Source organism: Plecotus auritus (genome assembly GCF_963455305.1).
Source record: "Plecotus auritus genome assembly, chromosome: 1".
NCBI lineage: Eukaryota > Metazoa > Chordata > Mammalia > Chiroptera > Vespertilionidae > Plecotus > Plecotus auritus.
The window spans coordinates 50550827-50577563 of record NC_137770.1 but is presented as its reverse complement, the minus strand read 5'-3'; the positions used below and the strand labels follow the sequence as shown (position 1 = coordinate 50577563).

General features: G+C 40.9%; 1 protein-coding gene across 2 annotated transcripts; it reads right to left on the bottom strand.

Annotated features, from left to right (window-relative positions):
* Positions 1-603: 603 nt before the first annotated feature.
* Positions 604-26511, bottom strand: MTFMT (mitochondrial methionyl-tRNA formyltransferase). Of its 2 annotated transcripts, none has more exons than XM_080659659.1 (9): positions 26271-26511; positions 24523-24732; positions 22223-22345; positions 20840-20942; positions 19090-19165; positions 15207-15298; positions 8767-8845; positions 7831-7913; positions 604-1560 (listed from the first exon to the last, which is right to left on the bottom strand). In XM_080659659.1, the coding sequence occupies exons 1-9, from the start codon at positions 26489-26491 to the stop codon at positions 1366-1368; spliced, it is 1182 nt and encodes a 393-aa protein (XP_080515785.1). In that variant the 5' UTR covers positions 26492-26511; the 3' UTR covers positions 604-1365. The 2 variants fall into 2 exon arrangements, with proteins under 2 accessions (XP_080515785.1, XP_080515786.1); XM_080659660.1 differs by having other exon boundaries at positions 22223-22321.
* Between the last annotated feature and the right edge of the window lie 226 nt (positions 26512-26737).

The window sequence follows — 26737 nt, the reverse complement described above, 5'->3', positions numbered from 1 at the left end:
GAGTGTTCTTTTATGCCTCTGCACATGCTAGGATGCCCTGCCAGGCTTTAGTCTGCATAGTGAACTCATCATTTGGAAACTCAGATTCTGCTTTATCTTCTCTGGAAAGCCTCCACTGACTCCCTTGAGGGAGATTGAATGCTCCCATTATACCTCCATTATGGCATTTATAACTATTATATTTGCTTATGTTTGCCTCCCCAGTAGATTGAAGATGCCAAAAATTATTTAATCTACTTATCTCCAGCAACCAGAATAAAGGTAGTTACACAGAAAGTGTTCAGTAAGTAGGATGTCCATATAAACTGGTGTGCCTGGTGTCCACATAACCTGCAGAGTCCTGGTTTATGCCTGTTGTCCAGGAGTAATTATTACAAGTACTTCCTTTTATACTCATGAACGTATTCTGCTTTAAGTGATCAATTATATAATTGCCCTATCAATAAGTGTTGAATGATTAATGAATGGAGAGTTTAACAGATAGAATCTAAGCAGAAAAAGCTGATATATAAATATCCTCCTATAAAAATTCAACAGCTGGCCACTGTACTCCATCCTCTTCCAGAAGTGCTTGACTCTTTCAGAGACAGAGAAGATGAGTTTGCACAGACCAGATGCTCAATAATTTTTATTGTGTAAATACATTGAAAAGTGTTAGGATATTCCTACTTCAAGAAAACCTAGATGTAAAATGTGAATTTACAGTAAAGATTAATGTGACACATTACTATTGTCTGTTTACTAGTTGATGGGAACTAGATAGTAGAGGAATTTAAATAACTGACTTTACTACTTGCTGAAAATCAGGAATGCAGGTTACTCCTGAATGAAAACCTAGTCAATGAGGACATAAATTTTAAAAATCTAATAGATGCATTTTTTTAAAAAAGAACCTCTTCAATATACATATGCATATCAGTTAGTTGCACTTGCTCTTATGGAAACATAAAATCTCCTTGACTTTGACATAAATAAATTTTTATTTGAAGTTTCTTTTGTTATTCAAGTAGAAAAGTTGTTGTTGTTGTTTTTAAATTTATTTCAGAGAGGAAGGAAGAGGGAGAGAGATAGAAACATCAATGATGAGGGAGAATCATTGATCGGCTGCCTCCCACCAGGCATGTGCCCTGACCCGAAATTGAACTGTGACCACCTGGCTCAACCACTGAGCCACATTGCCCGGGCTCGAAAAGTTTTTAACTATTGTTAAACAAAAAGCAGAAAGTGAGGTCATTAATCTTTTGGATAATAATCTTCCCTTCTCCAACAGTATCATATTCCTTGAAAAATCAAAGTAATTCCTTATGAATAAGGCTTTTAATAAATTACAAATATGTAATAGGTCTTATCTATCTTCTTCCTAAACTACTTAGTGCACTGTTGCATAGCAACAATTTTTCCCCCCCGCTTCTTTGTTGGAAGTCTGAGAGTCTGAAATCTGCATTGACTTGGATGAGCTTGGGAATTTTTCTGGTGCCAGGGGTGCAAATATCCATTGTAGAAATCAGTAGCTGTTAGTGTTTTCTTGAGCATCACTGACTGAACACCAATCCAGCCATCCTAAAGGGCAAAAAAAAAAAAAAAAAAAAAGTGAATATGAAGTAGTAGTAGTAGTAAAATGAAGTAAATTTTAGTTTATAAAACTTTATCATGAAAATAAATAAACCAACTAAAACACTTTTACTAAATGCTTAGCTGCAAAGAGCACTGTAACATGTACGATTCTTTGACGCTGAAAGTTTATTACCAATGAGTGATAACAAATGTACAGATCTATATAAACCTATTTAAACATAGAGGAGCAGAATAAAAACGTATATTTGCATGGTGCTTTATAGTTTTCAGAATGTGTTCATGCTTCTTATTATGACTGGTTATCAGAATACTAGGTGTACAAGTTAATAGCGGATTTTGTAATCAAAGAAAACACGATAATTTCAAGAGAAACATCAAAAGTGCTTTATTCTGCCAAAACCGGTTTGGCTCAGTGGATAGAGCGTCAGCCTGCGGACTGAAAGGTCCCAGGTTCGATTCCGGTCAAGGGCATGTAACTTGGTTGCGGGCACATCCCCAGTGGGAGGTGTGCAAGAGGCAGCTGATCGATGTTTCTCTCTCATCGATGTTTCTGACTATCTATCCCTCTTCCTTCCTCTCTGTAAAAAATCAATAAAATATATTTTAAAAAAAAAATCTTAAAAAAAAAAAAAAAGTGCTTTATTCAAAGTAATGTCCAATGCTAGCTACACATTTCCCCCTCTTTCAGGTAATTTGTGGACACTGTCCCAATAGAACTTTTCTTGTTTTGAGGCAAACCATTCAGAGACCCAATTTTCCACTTCTTCGTACGTTTTGAATTGCTGCTCAGAAAGTACGTGTGCCATCAATCAGAACAACTGGTAATCTGAAGGAGCAAGGTCTGGTGAATACAGCGGGTGGGTTAATATTTCACAGGCAAGATTTTTTAACGTGTCTTTAACTGTTTTTTTTTTTTTTTTTAATTGTCTGAAGTATTACAAATAGTAGTACATATGTCTCCTTTTTTTTTTTTTTTCCCCGTTGACCTCCCCCTGGCCTCCCCTTCCCCCCAGTACATGCCTTTACCTGCCCCCCCCCACAGTGTCTTTTATCCACTGGTTATGCTTATATGCATGCGTACAAGTCCTTCGGTTGATCTCTTACAGCCCCCCCCCCCCACCTCTTTAACTGGTTTTGAAGTGTGTGATGGTGCGTCATCATGAAGCAAAATTACTTTGCCGTGTCTTCTGGCACATTCTGGTCGTTTTACGATCAAAGCGTGGTTCAAATTGATTATTTGTTGTCGGTAGCAATCAGTATTAACGGTTTCATCTGGTTTTAGAAGCTCATACTACATCACACTATCCTGATCCCACCAAACGCAGAGCATTGTCTACTTTCCGAAGTAATTTGGACTTGCAGTCGATGTTGATGGTTGACCTGGATCAACCCATGATTTTGTGCATTTGGAATTTTCAAAATAAATCCACTTTTCATCGCCAGTCACAATTCGATGCAAAAAAGGTTTTCTTTCGTGCCACTGAAGCAACATTTTACTGATGACTTTTCGATTTTCCATTTGTCTTTCGTTTAGTTGATGTGGCACCCACTTTCCTTCCTTTAAAATCTTTCCCATTGCTTGTAAACGATAGGAAATTGTTTGCTGAGCAATGTTTAATCTTTCCATAAGTTGTTTTTTCAGTTTGACACGCATCTTCATCCAATAATGCTTGTAATTGTTGGTCTTCAAACTTTTTCAGTTGACCTGGACGTCTTTGTCTTTCACATTGAAATCATCACTTTTAAAGCATTTAAACCAGCATTCACAAGTATCTTGAGATGGAGCATGTTTACCATAAGCTTCCTGAAGTATTCAGTAGCACTTTTCTTCAAAATAAAGTAATGAGGGAGAAACCAAGATGGCGGCATAGGTAAACACCTAAACTGCTGCCTCGCACAACAATTTCAAAACTACAACTAAAAGACAGAACGGACACCATCCAGAACCACAGGAAAGCTGGCTGAGTGAAAATTCTACAACTAGAAGGAAAGAGAAAATCTCACAGAGAATTGGAGGTACGGCAAAGGGGCTTTGTGCGCGCAGAGAGGAAGGGCGGCTGAGAGCCTGGCTGACTTTCTCTGGCGGAAGGGGGAAGGAAGCCTCCGACCGCACTGAACCCCAGTTCTGACTGCACTGAACCCCAGTTCCGGGCAAACCCCTGGGGACCCATGCTCTTATGGGGGGAGTCTGCACTCTCGGGCGGAGACTCGAGCTGCGAAAGGCAGAAGTCTGAAGGCGCATGCGCGCCAGTGCGCACAAAGGTTGCGGAGGTTGCCACCGGCTTTCCCTAGTGGAAGGGAGTCAGAGGATTCTGACTGCACTAAGTCCCAGTTCTGACTGCAGTGAACCCCAGTTCCAGGCGAGCCCCTGGGGACCCACGCTCTTGTGGGGGGAGTCTGGACTCTCGGGCGGAGACTCGGGAGCCGGGGAACGCGGAGGACTGAAAGCACGCGCGCGTGCCAGTGCGCACAAAGGCTGCGGAGGTTGCCACAGGCTTTCCCTAGTGGAAGGGAGTCAGAGGCTCCTGACGGCACTGAGCCCCAGTTCTGACTGCAGTGAACCCCAGTTCCAGGCGAGCCCCTGGGGACCCACGCTCTTGTGGGGGGAGTCTGGACTCTCGGGCGGAGACTCGGGAGCCGGGGAACGCGGAGGACTGAAAGCACGCGCGCGTGCCAGTGCGCACAAAGGCTGCGGAGGTTGCCACAGGCTTTCCCTAGTGGAAGGGAGTCAGAGGCTCCTGACGGCACTGAGCCCCAGTTCTGACTGCAGTGAACCCCAGTTCCAGGCGAGCCCCTGGGGACCCACGCTCTTGTGGGGGGAGTCTGGACTCTCAGGCGGAGACTCGAGCTGGGGAAGGCGGAGGACTGAAAGCGCACATGCGCGCAAGGGCAAGGCTGACAGGAAGCCAAGACTGAGACTCCACCCCATCCAAGCTGAGCACAGAGGCTATTGCAATTTGGCAAGTCTAATCCTATAAGGCTGTCTCCAGCACCGAACTTCTCCCAGCATAGACACAGCTGATCCTTACAGCCAACTGGCCCGGAGGTCAATTCTTCCCAGTGATACCAACAACAATAAAGACTTAATTACAACAAGGCTGTACACACAGTCCACAAAGGGGTGCACCAAGAGTGTCCACCTCAGGTTAACTGGGGAAGCAGACCCACTGGGCCATATTGGAAACCTAGCACAAATATCTACCTTACCAACTCAGGGAATCAGTGAAAATGCGGGGTCAAAGAATCAGATCACAAACGAAAGAAATGGAGGAAAACAAACGACTGGATATAGAATTCAAAACCACGGTTATAAGACTTTTTAAGAATATCCTAGAAAAGGCCGATAAATATAACGAGACCCTCGAAGATATGAAAAAGGACCAACTAGAAATTAAACATACACTGACTGAAATAAAAAATATTATACAGAGACCCAGAAACAGAATAGAGGAACACAAGAATCAAGTCAAAGAATTGAAATACAAAGAAGCAAAAAACACTCAACCGAAAAAGCAAAAAGCAAAAAAAAAAAAATCCAAAAAGTTGAAGATAATGTAAGAAGACTCTGGGACAACTTCAAGCGTACCAACATCAGAATTATGGGGGTGCCAGAAGAAGAGAGAGAGCAAGATACTGAAAACCTATTTGAAGAAATAATGACCGAAAACTTCCCCCACCTGGTGAAAGAAATAGACTTACAAGTCCAGGAAGCCCACAGAACCCCAAACAAAAGAAATCCAAAGAGGACCACACCAAGACACATCATAATTAAAATGCCAAGAGCAAAAGACAAAGAGAGAATATTAAAAGCAGCAAGAGAAAAACAGTTAATTACCTACAAGGGAGCACCCATACGACTGTCAGCTGACTTCTCAACAGAAACTATGCAGGCCAGACGGGAGTGGCAAGAAATTTTCAATGTGATGAATAGCAAGAACCTACAACCAAGATTACTCTACCCAGCAAAGCTATCATTCAGAATTGAAGGGCAGATAAAGAGCTTCACAGATAAGAAAAAGCTGAAGGAGTTCATCACCACCAAACCAGTATTCTATGAAATGCTGAAAGGTATTCTTAAAGAAGAGGAAGAAGAAAAACGTAAAGAGAAAAATTATGAACAACAAATACATAGCTATCAACAAGTGAACCTAAAAATCAAGTGAATTAAAAACCTGAGGAACAGAATAATCTGGTGAATATAATAGAATCAGGGGCATAGAAAGGGAGTGGACTGATAATTCTCAGGGGGAAAGGGGTATGGGGGGTTCATGAAGAGAATGGACAAAAATCATACACCTATGGATGAGGACAGTGGGGGGGAGGTAAGGGCAGAAGGTGGGGTGGGAAATGGGTGGAGGGGAGCTATGGGGGGAAAAAGAAGAAATAATTGTAATAATCTGAATAAAGATTTATTTAAAAAAAAATAATAAAGTAATGAATTAAAACTTCCCACAAAGCCCTAACCGGTTTGGCTCAGTGGATAGAGTGTCGGCCTGCGAACTAAAAGGTCCAAGGTTCGAATCCGGTCAAGGGCATACACCTGGGTTGCGGGCACATCCCCAGTAGGAGGTGTGCAGGAGGCAGCTGATCCATGTTTCTCTCATCGATGTTTCTAACTATCTATCCCTCACCCTTTCTCTCTGTAAAAAATCAATAAAATATATTTTAAAAAAAAACTTCCTGCAAATGCTCTTTTTTTGGCACGAAGTTCAACATTTTTAAGTGCACAAATATCTATGATGTTAACACCTTTAGTAAATTTGACATATGAAGTTTTGAAGCTTGCTGTCAATATAACAAAATAGCATACATATCAAATCGCATATATATCAACATATGTGTAACTTATTGAAAAAAATCCGCATTATTAACCGGTACACCTAGGACAATCACTCTAAAAAGTAGACAAATCCAATACTATCCACAGAGAAAACTGATGCCCAGTAAGTGTGAGTGATTGGTCTGAGGTGACACAACTGGTGGATCTCAAACTCACATCTGCAGACAACACCAGCTTCTTCTATGAGAGCAAACTACAGACCTAGCCAAGGACAAGACATATGCACCCAATGTTATTCCAGAATAAGTTGAAGAGACATGAAGGGAGGTTGACACAGGAGTTCTGTATCTATAGTCTGTGTAGGTCAGATCAATCTATCATACATTTTAAACATCCCTTCGTGAGCATGAAACATCTCATATATACCCCATATGAAGGAAATGTAAGGAATGTGGAAGAATTCTTAGGAAAACACCATCTATATATACAAAAGCCTAAGCGACCGTTATGACCAGTTGTTACGATGAGCACTGACCACCAGGGGGCAGACGCTCAATGCAGGAGCTGCCCCCTGGTGGTCAGTGTGCTCCCACAGCCAACCTCCTGGGGCCAGCCAGTGGCCTTGGCGTCCGGCATCGTTTCCTTCTGCGCCTGGCCCAGCAACCCTTGCCTCCTCTCCTGACCCCACCCATGGCCTTCAGGCCCCGGGATGGGACGGGGAACCAGGGATGGGTGGCGGCAGATGTGGCCCCTTTCCCAGGGACGCCAAGGGCTGGCTCCCTCCTCGGGGCTGGTGGTCAACGTCCTGTGCCCTGTCCTTCCACTGGCAGGCCCCGATTGGCCCGCGGTCCCTCCCCCTGTTCTTTCCTTCCCCCCCCTGCCCCCCGCCAGGCTGGCAGGCCCCAATCACCTGGCCCTTATCGGCCCTGATTGCTGGTCAGGCCTAGGGACCCCACCTATGCACGAATTGGTACACCGGGCCTCTAGTTGTCTTATAAAATAATAATGGTTCCAAAGTCATTTTAAATTGTTAGAAATCTAACCCCTGTTGAATAGAAAAAGCAAGTAGGACACATGCACTGTAGTTCAGCTAAATACTTGGATATGACTATCTTCTATGATAATCATCTTAACAAGATAAAAAGAGCTTGTTAATTAAATTGATTTACATAGAATATAAAATTTCCTCAAAAGAAGCACTATGGTTACTGAATTTTCTTTCATTGTTTGAGTAATAACAATGCCTTGGCCAAACTTCATCAATTTAAAAAAAATTATATAAGATTCTACTATTAAGAAAAACTGTCCATTGCCTCAATCTGATAGACAAGTAGTTCAGTGAAGTCCCAACTAAAAATGATAAATGATACAAATTATAAATTTAGTAAAACAAGCATGATAATTTTAATTTTTTTTTTAACCCCCCCCCCCCACCCGCCCCCAAGCATGATAATTTTAAACTAAAGGAAATGTACCTTGCAACAAACCAGAAGTTTTTGTGACTGTTTGTGGTATATTATGGATCCTGGAATAACAGCCTGTCCTGTAAATTTTGGATCTAAAGAATGGAGAGGGGTGGGGACATGAGAGAGCGAGAATAATTACACTTCATTATGCTTCTTAAAGATTAAATCATCTTGGGAGGCAGTACTAATACCAGAGAGGACTCATTTGCTGATGACCTGACTCTGTAACCCAAACTTACGATGGAGCCACAGTATTTTGTGTGTACCTTGAACCCAAATGGAAGCTTTCCAAACATATAAGCTCTGAGTCTTACCCAGTCTCTCAAAGGTCAACCTAAAAATACTGAATCCAGAAGTTTTGAGCATTTTGGGGGAAATAACTAGCTACCAGTAGAGAAATATACAGGAGGCTTAGGATAAAAGCTGGCCCCTTCATCCATGATTAAACACATACCAATTCCTAGATTTCTGGGGAACCCCGACTCTGAACTACACTAGCACCCGCTGTGGCTCACACTCCTTCAGTCCACCACATTGCGGGGGCGGTGGGGGGGGGGGTTACTGATGGGCCTCAGAACAGGCCTGTATTGTGAAATGGCATACCTTGGCCTAAGATCTCACTGAGCTGCTCAGACATTTTCATTATGACATTCACCAGAATGAAATTAACCAAGTCATTTTGCACCCCCTGAAAAGCTTAGTGTAGGAAATCAGAGCTTAAAACAGGATAGTACCACTGCTCTGCCTACTTCCCAGGTTCCTATGATGATTAAATGAGAAAATACATGTGAATGGACACTAAATGAATGTAATATATTATCATTATTGAACCCAAATGAAAAGAATCCCTATTTTTTTGTAAATGTGACCTATGGTAAAACAGACACATTTTCAAATAGATTATAGTGAAAACATTTTCTATGTCAGCTATTCAAAAGTTAATACCAGTGAGGACTGAACTATTAACTTCTACCAAATCCAGAAGTTTAATGGTGTTATCCATCCAGAGTGTCTGTAACGGAATCTGCAAATATAATTAAAGAAGGGATGATTAAAGAAATGCCCTCAATCCCCAAACCTTTTAACTACCATTCTGTGCCAATCAGGTCTGACTTGTCTCCCAATTACAGAGGAACTGGGAACTCAGTTTCTAAGTCTTACGCAACAGAACATAAACATGACCCTCTACATCAGTCTCCAGAATTTGTAAGATCTTAACATTAAACACTATTTTAAAATCAATGTTTATATCTTTACTAGAGGCCCAGTGCACAAAATTCATGCACGGGGTAGGGGAAGTCCTTCAGCCTGGCCTGCACCCTCTCCAATCCAGGACCCCTCGGGGGATGTCCCTGCGGGATCGGGCCTCTATTATTAAAAAACTAGAACATACAGTTTTATAAGGAACTTTTTTTACTTAACCATAAATCATGGACAACTTTTCTTTAGTACACACTTATCTATTTTATTATTTTTATCTGCTGTATAGTATTTCATTTTATGAATGTACCATAATTCATACAACCAGTATCTTTATGATCAATATTCATTATTTTTAATTTTTTGCTATATAAAATTATAAAATGTGGTAATAAGTAGCCTGCTAGATATATGTTTGAGGACTTTTATATATTTGAGGAATTTTATACATATATATTTGAGGGTAGTTATTATGTGTGTGTTTTTTTATTAACAGCTTCTTTTTAAAAAAAATGTTTTTATTGATTTCAGAGAATGGAAGGGAGAAGGAGAAATAGAAACATCGATGAGAGAGAAACACTGATTGGCTGCCTCCTACAGGGATTGAGCTCACAACCTTGGCATGTGCCCTGACCAGGAATCAAACCTGTGACCTCCGGTGCATGGGATGGTGCCCAACCAACTGAGCCACCCCAGCTGGGCTAGTTTTTTAATGGGCTCCCTGGATTAGAAAGCATCAACATTTCACTGTCAAAATGCCGAAAGGAGAAAAAAATGAAAATACATTGTTGTTTATTAGTGATGCTGAGGAGCATTCCATATATTTACTTACAATTTTATTTTTTATGAAAACTACCAATTTATGCCCTTTGCCCATTTTTTAATAAAACTGAGTTGTTCACCTTTGCCAATTAATTTGTGAAAGCCTTTTATATTTTTAGGAAATTAGCCCTTTAATTCTTGAATGTGTTCTGAATCTTTTCCCAGTTAATTGACTTTTTACACTATTTTCATGCATAAGTTTTTTATATTTATGGAGTAATATTTATCAGTCTTTTCTCTCATAACTTCAGTGGTTCATGTCATGGTTAAGGAGGCCCACCCTATAGTTCAAGATTATTAAGTATTATAATATTATACAATTATTTAATTGTGCTTTTTTCCCCCAGTCTTTGGTGGGGTTTGTAAAAAAAAAAAAAAAAATTAAATCCTTGATCCATCTAGATTTTATTTTGATTTTAAAAGGTAGCCCTCTAAGGCTAACCAGTTGTCCCAGTGCTACTTACTGGATAATCCATCTCACCCTTTCCCGCAATGTGAAATGCCACCTTTATCACATAATGTGTATCTGACACCCTAGAACTTGATTTAAAGATGTTAACAAAATTAACACATACCAGAAAATAAGTTCTCTCAATTTTCTGAATTAAAAATAAGTTTATTTTCAGACTATGTAGCTTGATCTTATTTCATAGGTAAAGAAAATGAGGCCCAGGGAAATGCAGCTATTTTTCCCAAAGTTAGACACAGCTAGTTAGTAGCAGAGCCAAGGATCAGAATCTGTTTTTTCATCCTCAGCTCAGTGCTCTTTTTGAGAGCCCTTAAAGAAGACATGTAATTTTTAGAAGAGTTAAGTGATTGCAAAGATTTGAACATTAAATTTAAAATATTAAATTTGAAGAAAAGTTCATAGTGTTCATATTCTTTTTTTTTTTTTTTTAATTTTTTTATTGATTTCAGAGAGGAAGGGAGGAGAGAGGGAAAGAAACATCAATGATGAGAGAGAATCATTGATCGGCTGCCTCCTGCAAGCCCCCTACTGGGGATTGAGCCAACAACCCAGGCATGTGCCCTTGACCGGAATCGAACCTGGGACCCCTCAGTCCGCAGGCTGACACTCTAGCCACTGAGCCAAGCCGGCCAGGGCCATATTCTTACATATGACACATTTTGGTAAGAGTATTCTCTTCTATAACTTGCTGACACATTTTGCTTCACTCATATTGCTTCCAATAGAAGTTTTTTTCATGTGTGTAACCTTTTTCTTTCAAAGAACTCAAAATCTTTAGAAACATGCTTACTGACTAAAAAGAGACTTATATATACTGAGAGCTATGAATATGTTAGGAATATAATAAAAATATACAGCTTTTTTAAAAATTGATTTGAGAGAAGCATCAATATGTTGTTCCACTTATGTATTCATTGGCTGCTTCTTGTATGTGCCCTGACCAATAAACCCGCAACACCTTGGTGTATTGGGACCATACGATAACCAAATAAGCTACCCAGCCAGGGCCCCAAAAATACAGTTTTTATTCTTGAGGAGGTAAAGCTTATCTTCATCTATCATCAGAGCATTGCAGAAAGGAAAGGGATGGTAAGAATATAGTCATTTCGGTGTCCACCATCATTACCGTCAAAATTGTATGTTCGCATGGATTTAAATTCATAGTTTCTCTCTTTTGATCTTGACAGTTGTGAACAGGGTCATTAACCCCATTTTAGAGGTAAAAAAGCAGAAGCTCAGAGAAGATAAAGGTTTTGCTCTTCATAGTAAATGGCAGCTCTAGGAATTAAATCTCACCTTCTGGCTCTTTTGTTATAGCACCAGCTTTCTCAGTGGAGAGGAAAGGTGAATTGCAGAAATAAGGATCACTATGTAGTAATATATCTCTGTGTTTAACTTTTTGAGGAACTGTCAAATTGTTTTTCACAGCAGCTGCACCATTTTACATTCCCACCACCAATGTATGAAGGTTCCAAATTTCTCCACATCTGTGTCAACACTTGCTACTGTCTGTTTTTTTAATTATAGTGATCCTAGTAGGTGTGAAGTGGTATTTTAGTGTAGTTTTGATTTGCATTTTCCTAATGACTAAAGAAGTGGATCATGTTTTCATGGGTTTATTGGTAATTTATATGTCTTCTTGGGAGACATGTCAGATCCTTTGTGCATTTCCTAATCAGGTTATTTGTCTTTTTGCTGTAGAGTTTTAAAAGTTCTTTATATAATCTGGATAGTAGATCCTTATTAGATATATGTTTTACAAATATTTTCTTCTGTTCTATAGGTTGTCTTTTCATTTTCTGGGGAATGTTCTTTGAAGCCCAACTGTTTTTTTTTAATCCTCACCTGAGGATATACTTTTTTATTGACTTTTAGAGAGAGAAACATTGATGTGAGAGAAACATTGATCAGTTGATTCCTGTATGTGCCTGGGCCAGGGATAGAACCACAACCTAGGTATGTGCCCTGGCTGAGACTCAAACCTGCAACCTTTTGGTGTACAGGACAACACTCCAACCAACTGAGCCACCTGGCCAGGTTGAAGCCCAACAGTTTTTAATTTTCAAGTCCAATTTCTCTATTTTTAGTTTGGTTGCTTATCTTTTAGGCAAGATATCTAAGAACCATTGCTTAATTCAGTCATTAAAATTTACCCTTGTTTTCATCCAAGAATTTTAGTTTTAGCTTTCACATTTAGGTCTCTAATCCATTTTTTAGTTCATTTTTTATATATAGTGTGAGGTAGGACTCCAAATTCATTCTTTTGATTGTGGATATCCACTTGTTCAAATCCCATGTGGTGAAAAGACTATTCTTTCCCTATCAAATTGTCTTGGCACCCTTACAAAAAACTAACTGAACACAAATGTATGGGTTTATTTTTGCACTTCTAATTCTACACCATTGAGCTGTTTGTCTATGTTTATGTCAGTACCACACTTTGATTACTGTAGCTTTGCAGCAAGTGTTGAAATTAGGCAGTGTGAGTCCTCCAACTTTGTTCTTTTTATCAAGAATTTTTGGCTATTCTGGTCCTCCTGGGATTGTTATGAATTTTAGAATCAGCTTGTCAATTTCTGCAAAGAAGTTAACTGGGATTTGTATAGGAATTGTGTTGAATCTATAGGTCAATTTGGAGAATGGTGCCATCTTAACAATATTGTCTTCCAGTTCATGAACACAGAGGTCTTTCTATTTTTTAGGTCTTCTTTACTGTTTACTAGCTCTACCATTTTGGGGAGGGATTCTTTATGTTTTTCTCTATCTAAGATCATGTCATCTGCAAATAGAGATAGTTTTACTTCTTCCTTTCCAATCTGGTTCCTTGTATCTTTTCCTTGCCTAATTGCCCTTACTATTACCAGTAGCAGTGGTGATAGTTCTCTTGCTCCTGATCTTAGTGGAGGAAAGCTTTCAGTCTTCCACTATTAAATATGTTAACTGTGGGTTTTTTGGTAGATGATGTTCTTTATCAGGTTGGGAAAGTTCCCTTCTATTCTTAGTTTATTGAGCATTTTTTAAAATCATTAAGGACATTGGCCCGGCCGGGGTGGCTCAGTGGTTGAGGATCGACCTATCAACCAGGAGGTCACAGTCAGGGCAAATGCCGAGGTTGCGGGCTTGATCCCCAGTAGGGGCTATGTAGGAGGCAGCCGATCAATAATTCTCGTCATTGATGTTTCTATTTCTCTCTCCCTCTCCCTTCCTCTCTGAAATCAATAAAATTTTAAAAAAAAGGACACTGGATTTTGTCAAATGTTTTTCCTATATCTATTGAGACAATTCTGTGGCTCTTGTACTTTATTCTATTAGTATGGTGTTGCTTTGATTGATTTTTGCATGTTGAATCAACCTTGCATTCCTTGGATAAATATCATTTAGTCATCCTATCTAATAAAAGAACAATATGCAAATTGACCGTCACTCCAAGACACAAGATGGCCACCCCCATGTGGTCAAAGATGGCTGCCCCCATGTGGACACAAGATGGCCTGCAGGGGAGGGCAGTTGTGGGAAGTTAGGGGTGACCAGGCCAGCAGAGAAGGGCAGTTGGGGGTGACCAGGCTGGCAAAAGAGGGCAGTTGGGGGGGAATCAGGCCTGCAGTGGAGAACAGTTGGGAGGGACCCAGGCCTGCAGGGGAGGGCAGTTGGGGGGAACCAGGCCTGCAGGGGAGGACAGTTGGGAAGGACCAGGCCTACAGGGGAGGGCAGTTGTGGGCAATCAGGCCAGCAGGGAGGGCAGTTAGGGGTGACTGGGCCAGCAGAGGAGGACAGTTGGGGGAGACCAGGTCAGCAGGGGAGGGCAGTTGGGGGGGACCCAGGCCTGCAGGGGAGGGCAGTTAGGGGTGATCAGACTGGAAGGGGAGGGCAGTTAGGGGTGACCAGGCTGGCAGGGGAGGGCAGTAGGGGCAATCAGGCCAGCTGGGGAGCAGTTAGATGTCAATCAGGCTGGCAGGGGAGTGGTTAGGGGGTGATCAGGCTGGCAGGAAGAAGCGGTTAGGGGCAATCAGGCAGAGGCAGGCGAGCAGTTGGGAGCCAGCAGTCCTGGATTGTGAGAGGGATGTCCGACCACCTGGGAGGTCGGACATCCCTCAAGGAGTCACAGACTGGAGAGGGTGCAGGCTGGGCTGAGGGAAACCCCCCGTGCACAAGTTTCGTGCACCGGGCCTCTAGTAGTGTATAATCCTTTTCCATAAGTTGTTTGATTCAGTATGTTAATTATGTTGAGGGGTTTTGCCTCTATATTCATAAGGGATATTGATTTTTAATTTACTTTTCTTGTAATGTCTTTATCTGGTTTTGCCTCTGCTTGGAATGCTTTTACTGATCTTGGCATGGCTGGCTCCTTATTGTTTTTCAGATCTCAACTTAAATGTTAGTTCAGAGGTCTTTCCCATCTATCCAATCTAAAATAACCTCCAGTTAGTCTATTCTTTTAAAATTTTCATCAAAGAACTTATCACACTATCTGATATTTTTATTTATTTGCTTATTTGTTGTCTTCCCACATCATTTTATCTCTAGTACCTGGGATAATGCCTGACATATTATGAGCCTTCAATATTCTGTTTAATGAATGAATAAATAGCAGATATCATTAAATGAGTACCTCCTCTGTGTCATATACTGTACTCTGGTCATAATAGATGCTTTATATATATTATATCAGCCCTAATTTTCTGAAGAACAAACTAAAGATCAGAGATTACTTAATATTATTGACCTAAAGTAGTTAAAATGGTAAATTTTATGTTATGTATATTTTACCACAATAAAAAAAATGAACTTCAGAATTTTTAAGGTTTAGTTTATGAGACTCATTCCTAAATAAAAATATTTTGAAAGTGAAGTACACACACAATTAAGTAAAACTGCATTCTGACTTCCAACTTACTATATTTCCAATGGCACGATGAAGTCTGAATATTTCCTCTGAAGTTTGTTCCTCCCATTTTATACAGCTGGTACGAGCAGAAATCTTAGGGGCTACAAGATAAAGCCAATGGCAAGAATGAATATCAAGTTCAATGTCCGTGAATTGATAACTATTGATGCTGAATAATAGATACAAGATTAATTCATTACATTATTTTCTCAATTTTTGTATATGTTTTAAATTTTCCATAATACAAAATAAAAATAAATAAATCATGCAGGTACTAGAAGAAAACATGGGTGAATTTCTTTATAACCTAGGTGCAGAAAAAAAATCCTCTAATTCAAAAATTCAAATGCAATTAAAGAAAATGATAAATGTGACTACATAAAAATAAACTTTTGCAAGACAAAAAGAAATGCCATAAATCATGCATTGAGGGGCATGAAGGAGCAGCTTGCCAGTCAATGATTCTCTCTCATCATTGACGTTTTATCTCTCTCTCTCCTTTTCTCTCTGAAATCAATAAGAAAATATATTTTTTTTTAAAGTCAGTAACATGGAAGGAAAAAAATAGTGGAGGAATTAATTACTATAGATTAAAGAGAATAAAGGGACATAACAACTAATTACAATTGGATCTCAGTTTGAAAAATATACAGCATAAAATGTGTTTTTAGACAATTAGGAAAATTTAAATATGGATTGGATATTAGATGCTATTGTGGAACTGTTCATTTTTCATGATGCATGCTGAAGTGTTTTGGGATGAAAGGTCATGATACATACTTCCAAATGGTTAAGCAGAAATTAAAATAATATACTAAACAAATACACATTTAGAGAAAACAAAGGAAAATATGGCTGAACATTAATAATTGTTGACTCTGGGTAAAATAGTCAATCTTTCAACTTTTCTCTGTGTTTGATACTTTTCAACATAAAGAGTAGAGAAAACATTTCTAATCTTTCGTGAAACTGCATGTTAACAGGGAGAGGGAGACCTTACCAACCATTCTTTAGAAAAGGACATACAAGTGGGCATTTAATCTTTAGTCAAAATTAAGAGAAATGTGCAAATGAAGAAGTCAAAGTGTTCAGATACTATCAAGTCAAACAAAACCCTTTGCCCTGGCCAGGTAGTATAGTTGGTTAGTGTTGTCCCGATACACCAAGGTTGTGGGTTCAATCCCCAGTCAGGGTACATATAAGAAGCAGCCAATTAGTCTGGCCAGTGTGGCTCAGTGGTTGAGCGTCATCCCATGCACCAAGAGGTGTCCGGTTCGATTCCTGGTCAGGGCACATGCCTGGGTTGTGGGCTTTATCCCCAGTAGGGTGTGCAGGAAGCAGCCGATCAATCAATGTTTTTATTTCTCTCCCTTTCTTTCTCTAAAATCAATAAAAACATATATTTTTAAAAATCAACCAATGGAGAGAAACCTATACTTGCTGCCTCTCACAACCACATCAAAACCACAACTAAACGGCAGAACAACTACCACCCAGAACCGCGGGAAAGCTGGCTGAGAGGAAGTTCCACAAATAAAGAGGTGAAGAAAGCTCATTGAGACTGGTAAGAGGTGCAGAAAGTGCGGGCACCTGGATGTGCTGCTCTTTAAACCGGGAGGGTGACACAAGCTCCCGCTTGCTCTGAACTCCAGTTCCAGGCGAGACTCTGGGGGACCCAGGCACATATGGGGAGAATCTGGACTGTCTGGCATCGGGACAGGAACACAAGGGCGGCTTACTCTTAGAGGTGCTCGCAGTGATCATTGTTCCTGCGTGGGGGCACGGGACACAGAGAACCAGGGACTTCTCCGGTTCAGAGCAGCCATTGCTGTTTGCTCCGCCCTGGTGATTCCCAGAGACCCTGCCCCACCCAATTTACAACCCCACCCAAGCTGTGCACATTGGCTTTTGCATATGAATGGCCTGTTCTTTCGCCTAAAAGGAACTGCAACTGGGTCAGAGAGCCCCAGAGATTCCAAAAGAAGGCCCACTACCTGGCAGCAGCAGCGGCCTTGCTTCACAGCTGGGCCTCATCTGGACACATCCAAATCCCAAACAAAGAGGAGGAATCTACAGATGTCTCTGTAGCTCCTGCTGGGCGGCCCCAGACAGTGGCTGACCTTGCACCTTTCTTGGAGATCCAAAAGCCAGTATATCCAGTGCTCAGAGTGAGACCATACCAGATCACAACTCTTCACATCCATAAGAGACACACTCAAGGGGCAGACTCAGTGAGCACCAAAGCCCCACTGAAGCAAGTCCTGCCCCATAAGGTGTCTCCTGCGCAACAGATCTTCCAGTGTAGACACAGCTGGTCACCACAGCCAATTGGCCTGAAGGTTAATTCCTCCCAGTGATACCAACAGCAATCAAGGGTTAACTACAACAAGACTGTGCACACAGCCCACAAAGGGGTGCACCAAGAGAGTCCATCTCAGGTGACTGGGGAGGCTGAACCACTGGGCCCTATAGGACACCTAGCACACAAGGCCACTCTATCAACTCAAAGAGACTTAGCAGCTACCCAATACATAGAAACAAACACAGGGAAGCAGCCAAAATGCGGAGACAACGAAACAAGTCACAAATGAAAGAAATGGATGAAAGCAAACTACTGGATATAGAGTTCAAAACCATGGTTATAAGGTTACTCAAGAATCTTCTAGAAACCTCTGAGAAATTTAGTGAGACCCTCAAGGATATGAAGAAAGACCAATCAGAAATTAAGCATACACTGACTGAAATAAAGAATAATATACAGAGATTCAACAGTAGACTAGAGGATCCCAAGATTTAAGTCAAAGATTTGAAATACGAAGAAGCAAAAAACACACAACCAGAAAATCAAAAGAAAAAAGAATCCAAAAATATGAAGATAGTGTGAGGAGCCTCTGGGACAACTTCAAACGTATCAACATCCGAATTATGGGGGTGCCAGAAGAAGAGAGATAGCAAGATATTGAAAACATATTTGAAGAAATAATGACAGAAAACTTCCCCTACCTGGTGAAAGAAATAGTCTTACAAGTCCAGGAAGCGCAGAGAACCCCAAACAAGAGGATTCTAAAGAGGACCACACTAAGACACATCATAAGTAAAATGCCAAGGGCAAAAGACAAAGAGAGAATCTTAAAAGCAGCAAGAGAAAAACAGTTAGTTACCTACAAGGGAGCACCCATACGACTGTCAGCTGATTTCTCAACAGAAACTATGCAGGCCAGAAGGGAGTGGCAAGAAATATTCAAAGTGATGAATAGCAAGAACCTACAACCAAGATTAGCAAAGCTATCATTCAGAATTGAAGATCAGATAAAGAACTTCACAGACAAGAAAAAACTAAAGGAGTTCATCACCACCAAACCAGAATTATATGAAATGCTAAAGGGTATTCTCTAAGAAGAGGAAAAAAAAGGTAAAGATAAAAATTATGAACAACAAAATGACAACAAATACATATCTATCAACAAGTGAATCTAAAAATCAAGTGAATAAAAAATCTGATGAACAGAATAAACTGGTGAATATAATAGAATCAGGGGCATAGAAAGGGAGTGGACTGACAACTCTCAGGGGGAAGGGGGTGTGGGGGGTATGGGAAGAGACTGGACAAAAATCGTACACCTATGGACAAGGACAATGGGGGGGTAAGGGCATGGGGTGGGGTGGGAACTGGGTGGAGGGGAGCTGTGGGTGGGGGGAGAGGAACAACTGTAATAATCTGAACAATAAAGATTAAAAAAAAATCAACCAATGAATGAGTAAAGAAGTGGAACAACAAATCTATGTTTCTCTCTCTCTCTCCTTCCTTGCCTCTCCCTAAAAATTAATAAAGAAAAAAAAAAGACAAAGGAAACCTATGGAAGGGATAAGAGTCTCTGTAGCTTTCACTTACCATGTGTCACCCCCTCAGTTGGCTGCTGCCTTCCATTGTTCAAACTTTCAGGCAAATTTTTCAAAACTGAAATAAGCTAAAAAAGGAGAGCAATACATTCAAGATGAAAAGAACAAAAGCAGAAATATACTGCAACTCAGTATCACATAGCTTTAAAAGCTGTGTGGCAGGTAAGGTAGTAAACTGGCCCAAGCTGTGAGCACATGTGTCTACTCGGTGGGGTTTCAGTAGAGATGTTGCTCTCTGTAGAGTGCAGGTCATTGATTTGCTTCCAGTGAATGCTGAGCTTTGACTGGATGTGCAAGCTTTCGGGATCAGGACAGACTATGCTCAGTTATCCACACTCTCACCCTGCAGGGAGGAAGGCAGTGGAGCCTCTGAGTGTATTCTGGAATCACATAGTTCTGGATTCAAATCCCAATTCCACTACCTACTAGCTGTGTCATTGTGGAAAAGTTATTTTACTTGTTTGTGATCTTCAATGTCTGTGATCTGTAAAACAGTCACCAGCAAGAGCTACCTCAAAGGTTTGTTGGAAAAGTAAAAAAATCAGTCTATAAAGTATCCCGCACACAAGTCAGTGCTCAATAAATGACAACCACTATATAGTAGCATTCCCAAGGTGAGTGCCTAGAATAGGACACCATCTATAGAGTTAGGGGAAAAGTTTTCTTCTACAGAAAATTAACTAGTTCATATGAAAATCATTAATTTGGTTATAAAGCATTTACTCAGACCCTACTATATTCAGATTCAATGAGCTATACAAAGCCATGGAGTTCATGTATAGCTGGGGGCCAGCAGAATTCCAGTGCATATGGATGCAAATGACTGGAACACAGGCACAGAGTGCTTGGAGGGAAGCCACGAGTCACTTAGGAAATTCGGATGAGACTGTGGAGAGTGAAATTGGGAAGGATGGCAGTGGTCGGCAAACTCATTAGTCAATAGAGCCAATTATCAACAGTACAACGATTGAAATTTCTTTGGAGAGCCAAATTTTTTAAACTTAAACTTCTTCTAACGCCACTTCTTCAAAATAGACTCGCCCAGGCCATGGTATTTTGTGGAAGAGCCACACTCAAGGGGCCAAAGAGCCGCATGTGGCTCGCGAGCCGTGGTTTGGCGACCACTGGTCTAGAGCAGTGGTTCTCAACCTTTCTAATGCCGCGACCCTTTAATACAGTTCCTCATGTTGTGGTGACCCCCAACCATAAAATTATTTCCGTTGCTACTTCATACCTGTAATTTTGCTACTGTTATGAATTGTAATGTAAATCTCTGTGTTTTCCGATGGTCTTAGGTGACCCACAGGTTGAGAACAGCTAGCAGGATTGCCTAAGACCGTTGGAAAACACAGAGATTTACATTACGATTCATAACAGTAGCAAAATTAGTTATGAAGTAGCAACAAAAATAATTTTATGGATGGGGGTCACCACAACATGAGAAATTGTATTAAAGGGTTGCAGCATTAGAAAGGTTGAGAACCACTGGTCTAGAGCCTTGCTGTGAAACTATGGCCCACATAAGATCACGTGTTTCATTTGAAAACCTTTATTAAATACCCAAACTGTGTAAATTCTCAAAGACACATGAGACCACAAATGACATGTTAATCTTTAGGAAATAAGGGATAGAAATAACTCTTTAAGAATTAAAACTATATATCATAAAACTGTTCTTCTCATCATAACCACTTAGGAAATCTACTAAATGAATAAAAGCAGTGGGATATCGAGAACTGTACCATGTTGGCACCCAGTCTTGACAGCACTACTTCCAATTCCTTTGCGGTGCTCTTGGGGGGCACAGGAATGGTTTCCTGTTTGAGAATTGGACCTACATCAAATCTACAAAAAAAAAAAAAGTAGTAATGTGATTACTGACAGTTTCTTTCAATCAAAATGTCTGTCTACATGAGCGTTTACACACTACCAGGACAGTTTAACCTTGGCCACAAATTTGACTATTAGCCATTAGCAAAGATAAATGTCAGTTTGAAAGAAAGGTGAGTAAAATCTGGCCTGTACTTAGATTTTAAATTTATTTTTTCTTAATGGGTAAAAGTATAAAGTTGCATATCAGGGATTTGATTGTAATTATAGATAATTCTATCATTAATAATAAATAGTACGAAAAAAATCTCTATTTGTATAATGAAATCATAGAGCAAAGAATTTCTTTTCTAAGGAAGTACAATAAAAACATTCCTAATTATTTCTTTCTATATTTCCTTTCTCAAAGGACAAGAGTTTTGCCTAGATTATAATCACTGTTGATTATAAGTAGATACAAGTATATTTGCATTCCCACAAATCTTATATTTTACATCAAGCTCTGTAAATACTGACCATTAGTTTTTTATTAGAAATATGCTTTACTTTGAATATTTACTTTGTAGACCTGTTAATTCTATTTTTAACCTATAAGTTTTAGTAAAATGTTTATTATGAAAAATCACATTCACAAAAACAGTGAATAGTCTAATGAATCACCATATATACATTACCCAAATTTTAGAATTATCAGAGTTTGGACACTCTTGTTTCATCTCCCCCCACCCTTTTTCTGAATTAAAGCAAATTCCAGATATTGAGTTGGTCTTCTGAACTTGTGAATTATTAGTTTCTATGGGGACATAAGGTGACAATTGGCAGAGTCTTAATACATTCCTGAAGCAGTTTTAAATAATTATTTCTTAAACGGCAGGTATAATAAAAGATTAAATGTTTAAAAAATTATTGGTATACAATATATTATTATGTCAGGTTCCAAAACATTTTGACCATAGTTTTATTATAGAAACCAGGACCAGAAGAACCGAGATTCATAGCAACTACTATACAAAAATCCATTTCTCATTTACATAACATCTTTTATAAAAATCCAGTTGCTAATAATATAATTTATTTCAATTAACAAGTTAAAAATTTCACAAGGGCATAAATACCAAAACACATGGCTTATGTTAGAAACCAGGAAAAAACAGAGAGTATAAAAGCAAAGGAAGGACTCTGGAGTTGGAGAAATTAGAGCATCATCCATTCATCCATACCCAGCCCCTCCAATGGGCTGATATCAAGATTCAAAATCACCAAAAAAATCTCAAGAAAAGAAAATAAGCTCTTACCTTTTAGGTCTGATTTGCATAATTGTTACTCCAGTAATTGTGTCTCCATGAAGTACAGTATGGATTATAGGGGCTGGACCACGCCACCTTGGGAGGCAACTGGGGTGGACATTCAATATGCCACTGAGTTAGAAAAGGCAGAAATTAGTATGGAAGTGGGTTGTGCCATTTAGTTACTGCTATCTAAACTAAGACGCTACCTTTTATCATTAAACCTTCCCAAAAATTTTGAAAAACTAACAGTTAAATCTAGTCTTGTACCATCAGAAAAGCTAAATTCACTTTACTATAAGAGACCAATGAAACTCAGTTAAAAACAGAGCAAGAACAACTATTCATTGTTATCAAGATGTTGCACAACAGCTCATGATGTCTGGAAGTTTTTAAACAAAAAATGTTTTTTGTTTTTTTTTACTATATGAGAACCACTCAAACCCTGTCAATGCATCTCAGATAGTTTAGTTACATAATTACCCTCACTTCTCTTGGTTTGCATATAGATGCCTAAAACAAGCTTCTTTTAGTACCATCACCTTCACTGTTTATCCCAATACTCCTATCACCCAATAATGAGCAATTTAAATAATGTGCTGATCTGTCGTTAATGTCTCCATCAGCATGAGTATGCACTTGAGAATGTGTGAATATGAGTGTTATGTTGTAAGTTTCACTGTTCAGCTCAGTCTTACTCATTCAACAAATATTAACTGAGCATAATGCATGTGCTGGCAATGTGCTAAGTACTGCAGATACAAGCAACTGTGAACCAAACCTGCCCTCAGGGAGCTCGTGTGACAATGTGAGGAGTGGAAGATAAGCAACGGAAAACAAAATATGTAAAACGTTTGTCAGTGGTGCTAAGGGCTATGGAGAAAAATAAAGCAGAGAAAAGGATAAGACTATTGGGTGGGAGGTTACAATTTTAATAGTGGTTTAAGAAGGTTTTACCAGTCAGAAGACACTGGGCAGAAACTGGAGAAGGTAAAGGAATAGCCATGCGGATATATGGAAGAAAAGCTTTCCAGGCAGAGGGAACACTACAAAGGTTTGGAGGAAAGTAAATGTGGCAAGTTCAAGGCACAGCAGGGAGGCCAGTGTGGCTGGAGCGGAGGAAACCTGAGGAACAGTACTAGGAAATGAGGCCAGAGAGCCAGCAGGAGACCAAACCAAGTAAGCCGGTCCTCACAGGCCTTTAACTTTTGAGTGAGATGGAAAACCACCAGAGAACTTTGAACAGTGATTGATCTGACTTATGCTTTAAAAGGATCATTTTGGCTGCTGGGCCAATGACAAAAGTAGAGGCCAATTAGGAAGCTACTGCAGTACAACAGGTGAGTGGCCACAGTGGAAATGATAAGAAACAGATTCTACACAGATTTCAAAGGCGGAGCCAGTAGGATTTTCAGATGGATTAAATGTGTGATGTGAGATAAGGAATTAAGAATGACTCCAAGGTTTGAGGGCTAAGCAACCAGAAGGCTGGAGGCCCCATCTGCTGAGATGAAGATTTTGGGGAGGAGCAGATTTGGGGCAAAAGTTCAGGAATATAGTTGTGGACCTTTCAAATGTTGGATGCCTACTAGACAGCCAAACAGGACTGTGGAGGAGGCAGTGGGCATTAGGGGCCTGGAATTCAGGGAGAGATCTGAATTGGCAGGACACATTTGGGAGTTGTCAGCATATATATGAAATTTTAAAAAGTTTTTATTGATTTTAGAGAGAGAGGAAGGGGGAGATAGAAACAAGGATGAGAGACATCAACATTTCTGTGGCCTCCTGCACGCCCCCTGCTGGGGATCAAGCCCGCAGCCCTGACCTCCTACTGACCTCCTGGTGCATGGGTTGCTGCCAACCACCTAGCCCAGTGGTGGGCAAACTCGTTAGCCAACAGAGCCAAATATCAACAGTACAACGATTGAAATTTCTTTGGAGAGCCAAATTTTTTAAACTTAAACTTCTTCTAACGCCACTTCTTCAAAATAGACTCGCCCAAGCCGTGGTATTTTGTGGAAGAGCCACACTCAAGGGGCCAAAGAGGCGCATATGGCTTGCGAGCCGCAGTTTGCCGACCACGGACGTAGCCACAGCGGCTGAGCAGTATATATATAAAATTTAAATGAGAGTGAGTGAAAGAGCATCAGACATTTTAACAATTCATGCCATTAATAAAATGTTTTATTTTAAGGGAAAATACTAAAGAAAGAGGAATTAAGAGTTCAAATTACTGCATTTTGTAGATACCAGGTCCATACATAAAGACCAAGGTCTCTCTACTATATTTCCTTATAAATAAAACTTACTAGGGAAATTTAAGAATAAGAGCCTCACTCAAAAGTCGGCCAAATGAAGCGACCACTCCCACATCATATTCTCCAGATCCCACATCTGGCCACTCATACACTGGCAGCTGAGCTTGGACAGCATATTGCTTCACTGGCAGTCCTTTTGGTGATGGGGAAGGCACTGTGACCACCTCCAATTTCTCGATTAACTCTTCTTCTTTGTTTTCCCTAAATTGTAAAGATTGGAAGAAAATATGATAGTATTAAGACAATGACGGTATTAAACTATTTCACACACCTCTACAGTATTTTTATGATTACATTCATGAGCAACTGAGAGACTGAGTTTTCACTTTTTAATTAATTTTAATTATTTTAACTTTGAAGAGCTACACGTGGCTACTGACTATTGTTTGGACCAGCATGGCTCTAGAAGTATACAGAAACATATTTAGTACAGACATTTTAAACAATTGGGATAGTACATATGCTGCTCCATGTTTTGTTTTTCACTCTTAACACTATATATGCTATTGTGGGAGTCTTTTGGAAAAGATGGGTTAATTATACATTTGCTAATTTATGCAACGAACATTTCTAGAATAAGAAACTAAAAACAGTGACTGTCTCTGAAGGGAGGAACTGGGGGATAAATTCTTGGGGGGAAAAACAAGAATATATTTCTTGGGCTTCATTCCATGACAGTACATACAGCACTACCTCATTCTTTCTATCTGCTGCATAGTATTCCAGTGCCCGGAGGGGCTGTTCATTGGTTTATTAGCAGGTATTGCATCACATGTTGAGGAATTATGAGAATAGGAGTATATAGAGGGCCCCAAAAGAGCAGGAGTAATGGAGCCACCAAGTGAAGTATCAGCAGAAGGGTCAGGATAGGTGCAGTAAGAGATGTGGGAGGCAATATGGGGAAAACAGCATGTGGAGAGTACATTATGTAGGGTATGCAAAGGGAGCATGCGTGAAGAGAGAAATATGATACAAGGGGATTGAGGAGGGAGTCAATATGAGGGGCTGTTGTGACGTGCATGTGGGGAAGACTTGATGGAGATGACAGAAATGAGCGGGGAGCAGGATACATCAGGAAAAAACGGAGCAGGGAAATATGAAATGGAGCAGTATATATGGGTATAGCCACCACATATCATGAACTTTCAGGACTGGCTGGATCGCAATTATTTTTTCCTAGTAAAGAGTATTTGTTAAATTTAAAAAATACTAAATATATACCTAAGAGTTCTGCTTTATATATTTACTCATCTGAACCTGCTTTCTGGACTATGTCCTCATTTCAGCCCTAGATAATAGGTCCAGTTGTCTACAGGAAGGGGGTGGGGAGCAAAGGAATAAGACAGGGGTGTGCAAGGGGATGCCTGCGCCCGTTAAGAAGCCCAAGGGATTTAGTGTACAAATGAGATGAATCCGAGGAAGTGGAAAGAGGAGGACTTTGAAGTCACTCCATTTTAGTCCCATGAGCTCAGACGATGACCTTAGGTAATCGCTTAACCTCTCTGAGCTCCGATTTCTCCACGCGCAAACAGGCAGGCAGGTGGTCGGACTGGACGGAAGTGATGCCCGCAAAGCCGCAACTTCCGGGCGCCGGATTCGCCGCGATCCGGGCCCACACGCCTCGGGCGCCGCTGCTTCCCCGCCCCCCGCCCCCCGCCCGGGAGTCCAAATCGCAGGGCCGGCTGCAAAGGCTGGACCTCGGCGCCCTCGGCAGCGCCCCCTCAAGCCCCGCCCGGTACCTGGCGGCGTGCAGCGCCCGCAGCGCCTCGCGGGAGAACTGGTCGGTGCCGAAGAAGAGCACCCGCCAGGGCGGCTTCTCGCGGACTCGGGTGCCCCGGCCATCCTCCCCGCCGGGGGACCCGCTGAGCCCGGCCAGCGCTCGCCACTGGGGGCTCGGCCTCCGGCCCGCGCCGCCTCCCACGGGCCGGGGCCCCCAGCAGCGTCGCACCAGCACCCTCATCGCCTCCGCGGGCGGCCACCCTGCGCAGGCGCGTGGGGGTGAGCGTGAGCGAGCAGGGCTCGAGGGGCGGACCCGGGAGGAAACCCGAGGGGCGGGGTCTGTCTGGTTGGAGGCATTTGCCGGGTCAATAGTCCCCGTGACTTCTATTGCATTTATTTGCACGATTTATCTAATCTCCCCAAAGAACGCTTTCTGGAACAAATCATGTGTTTTCACACAATGAAATCTCATTTATTTCCGTAATTC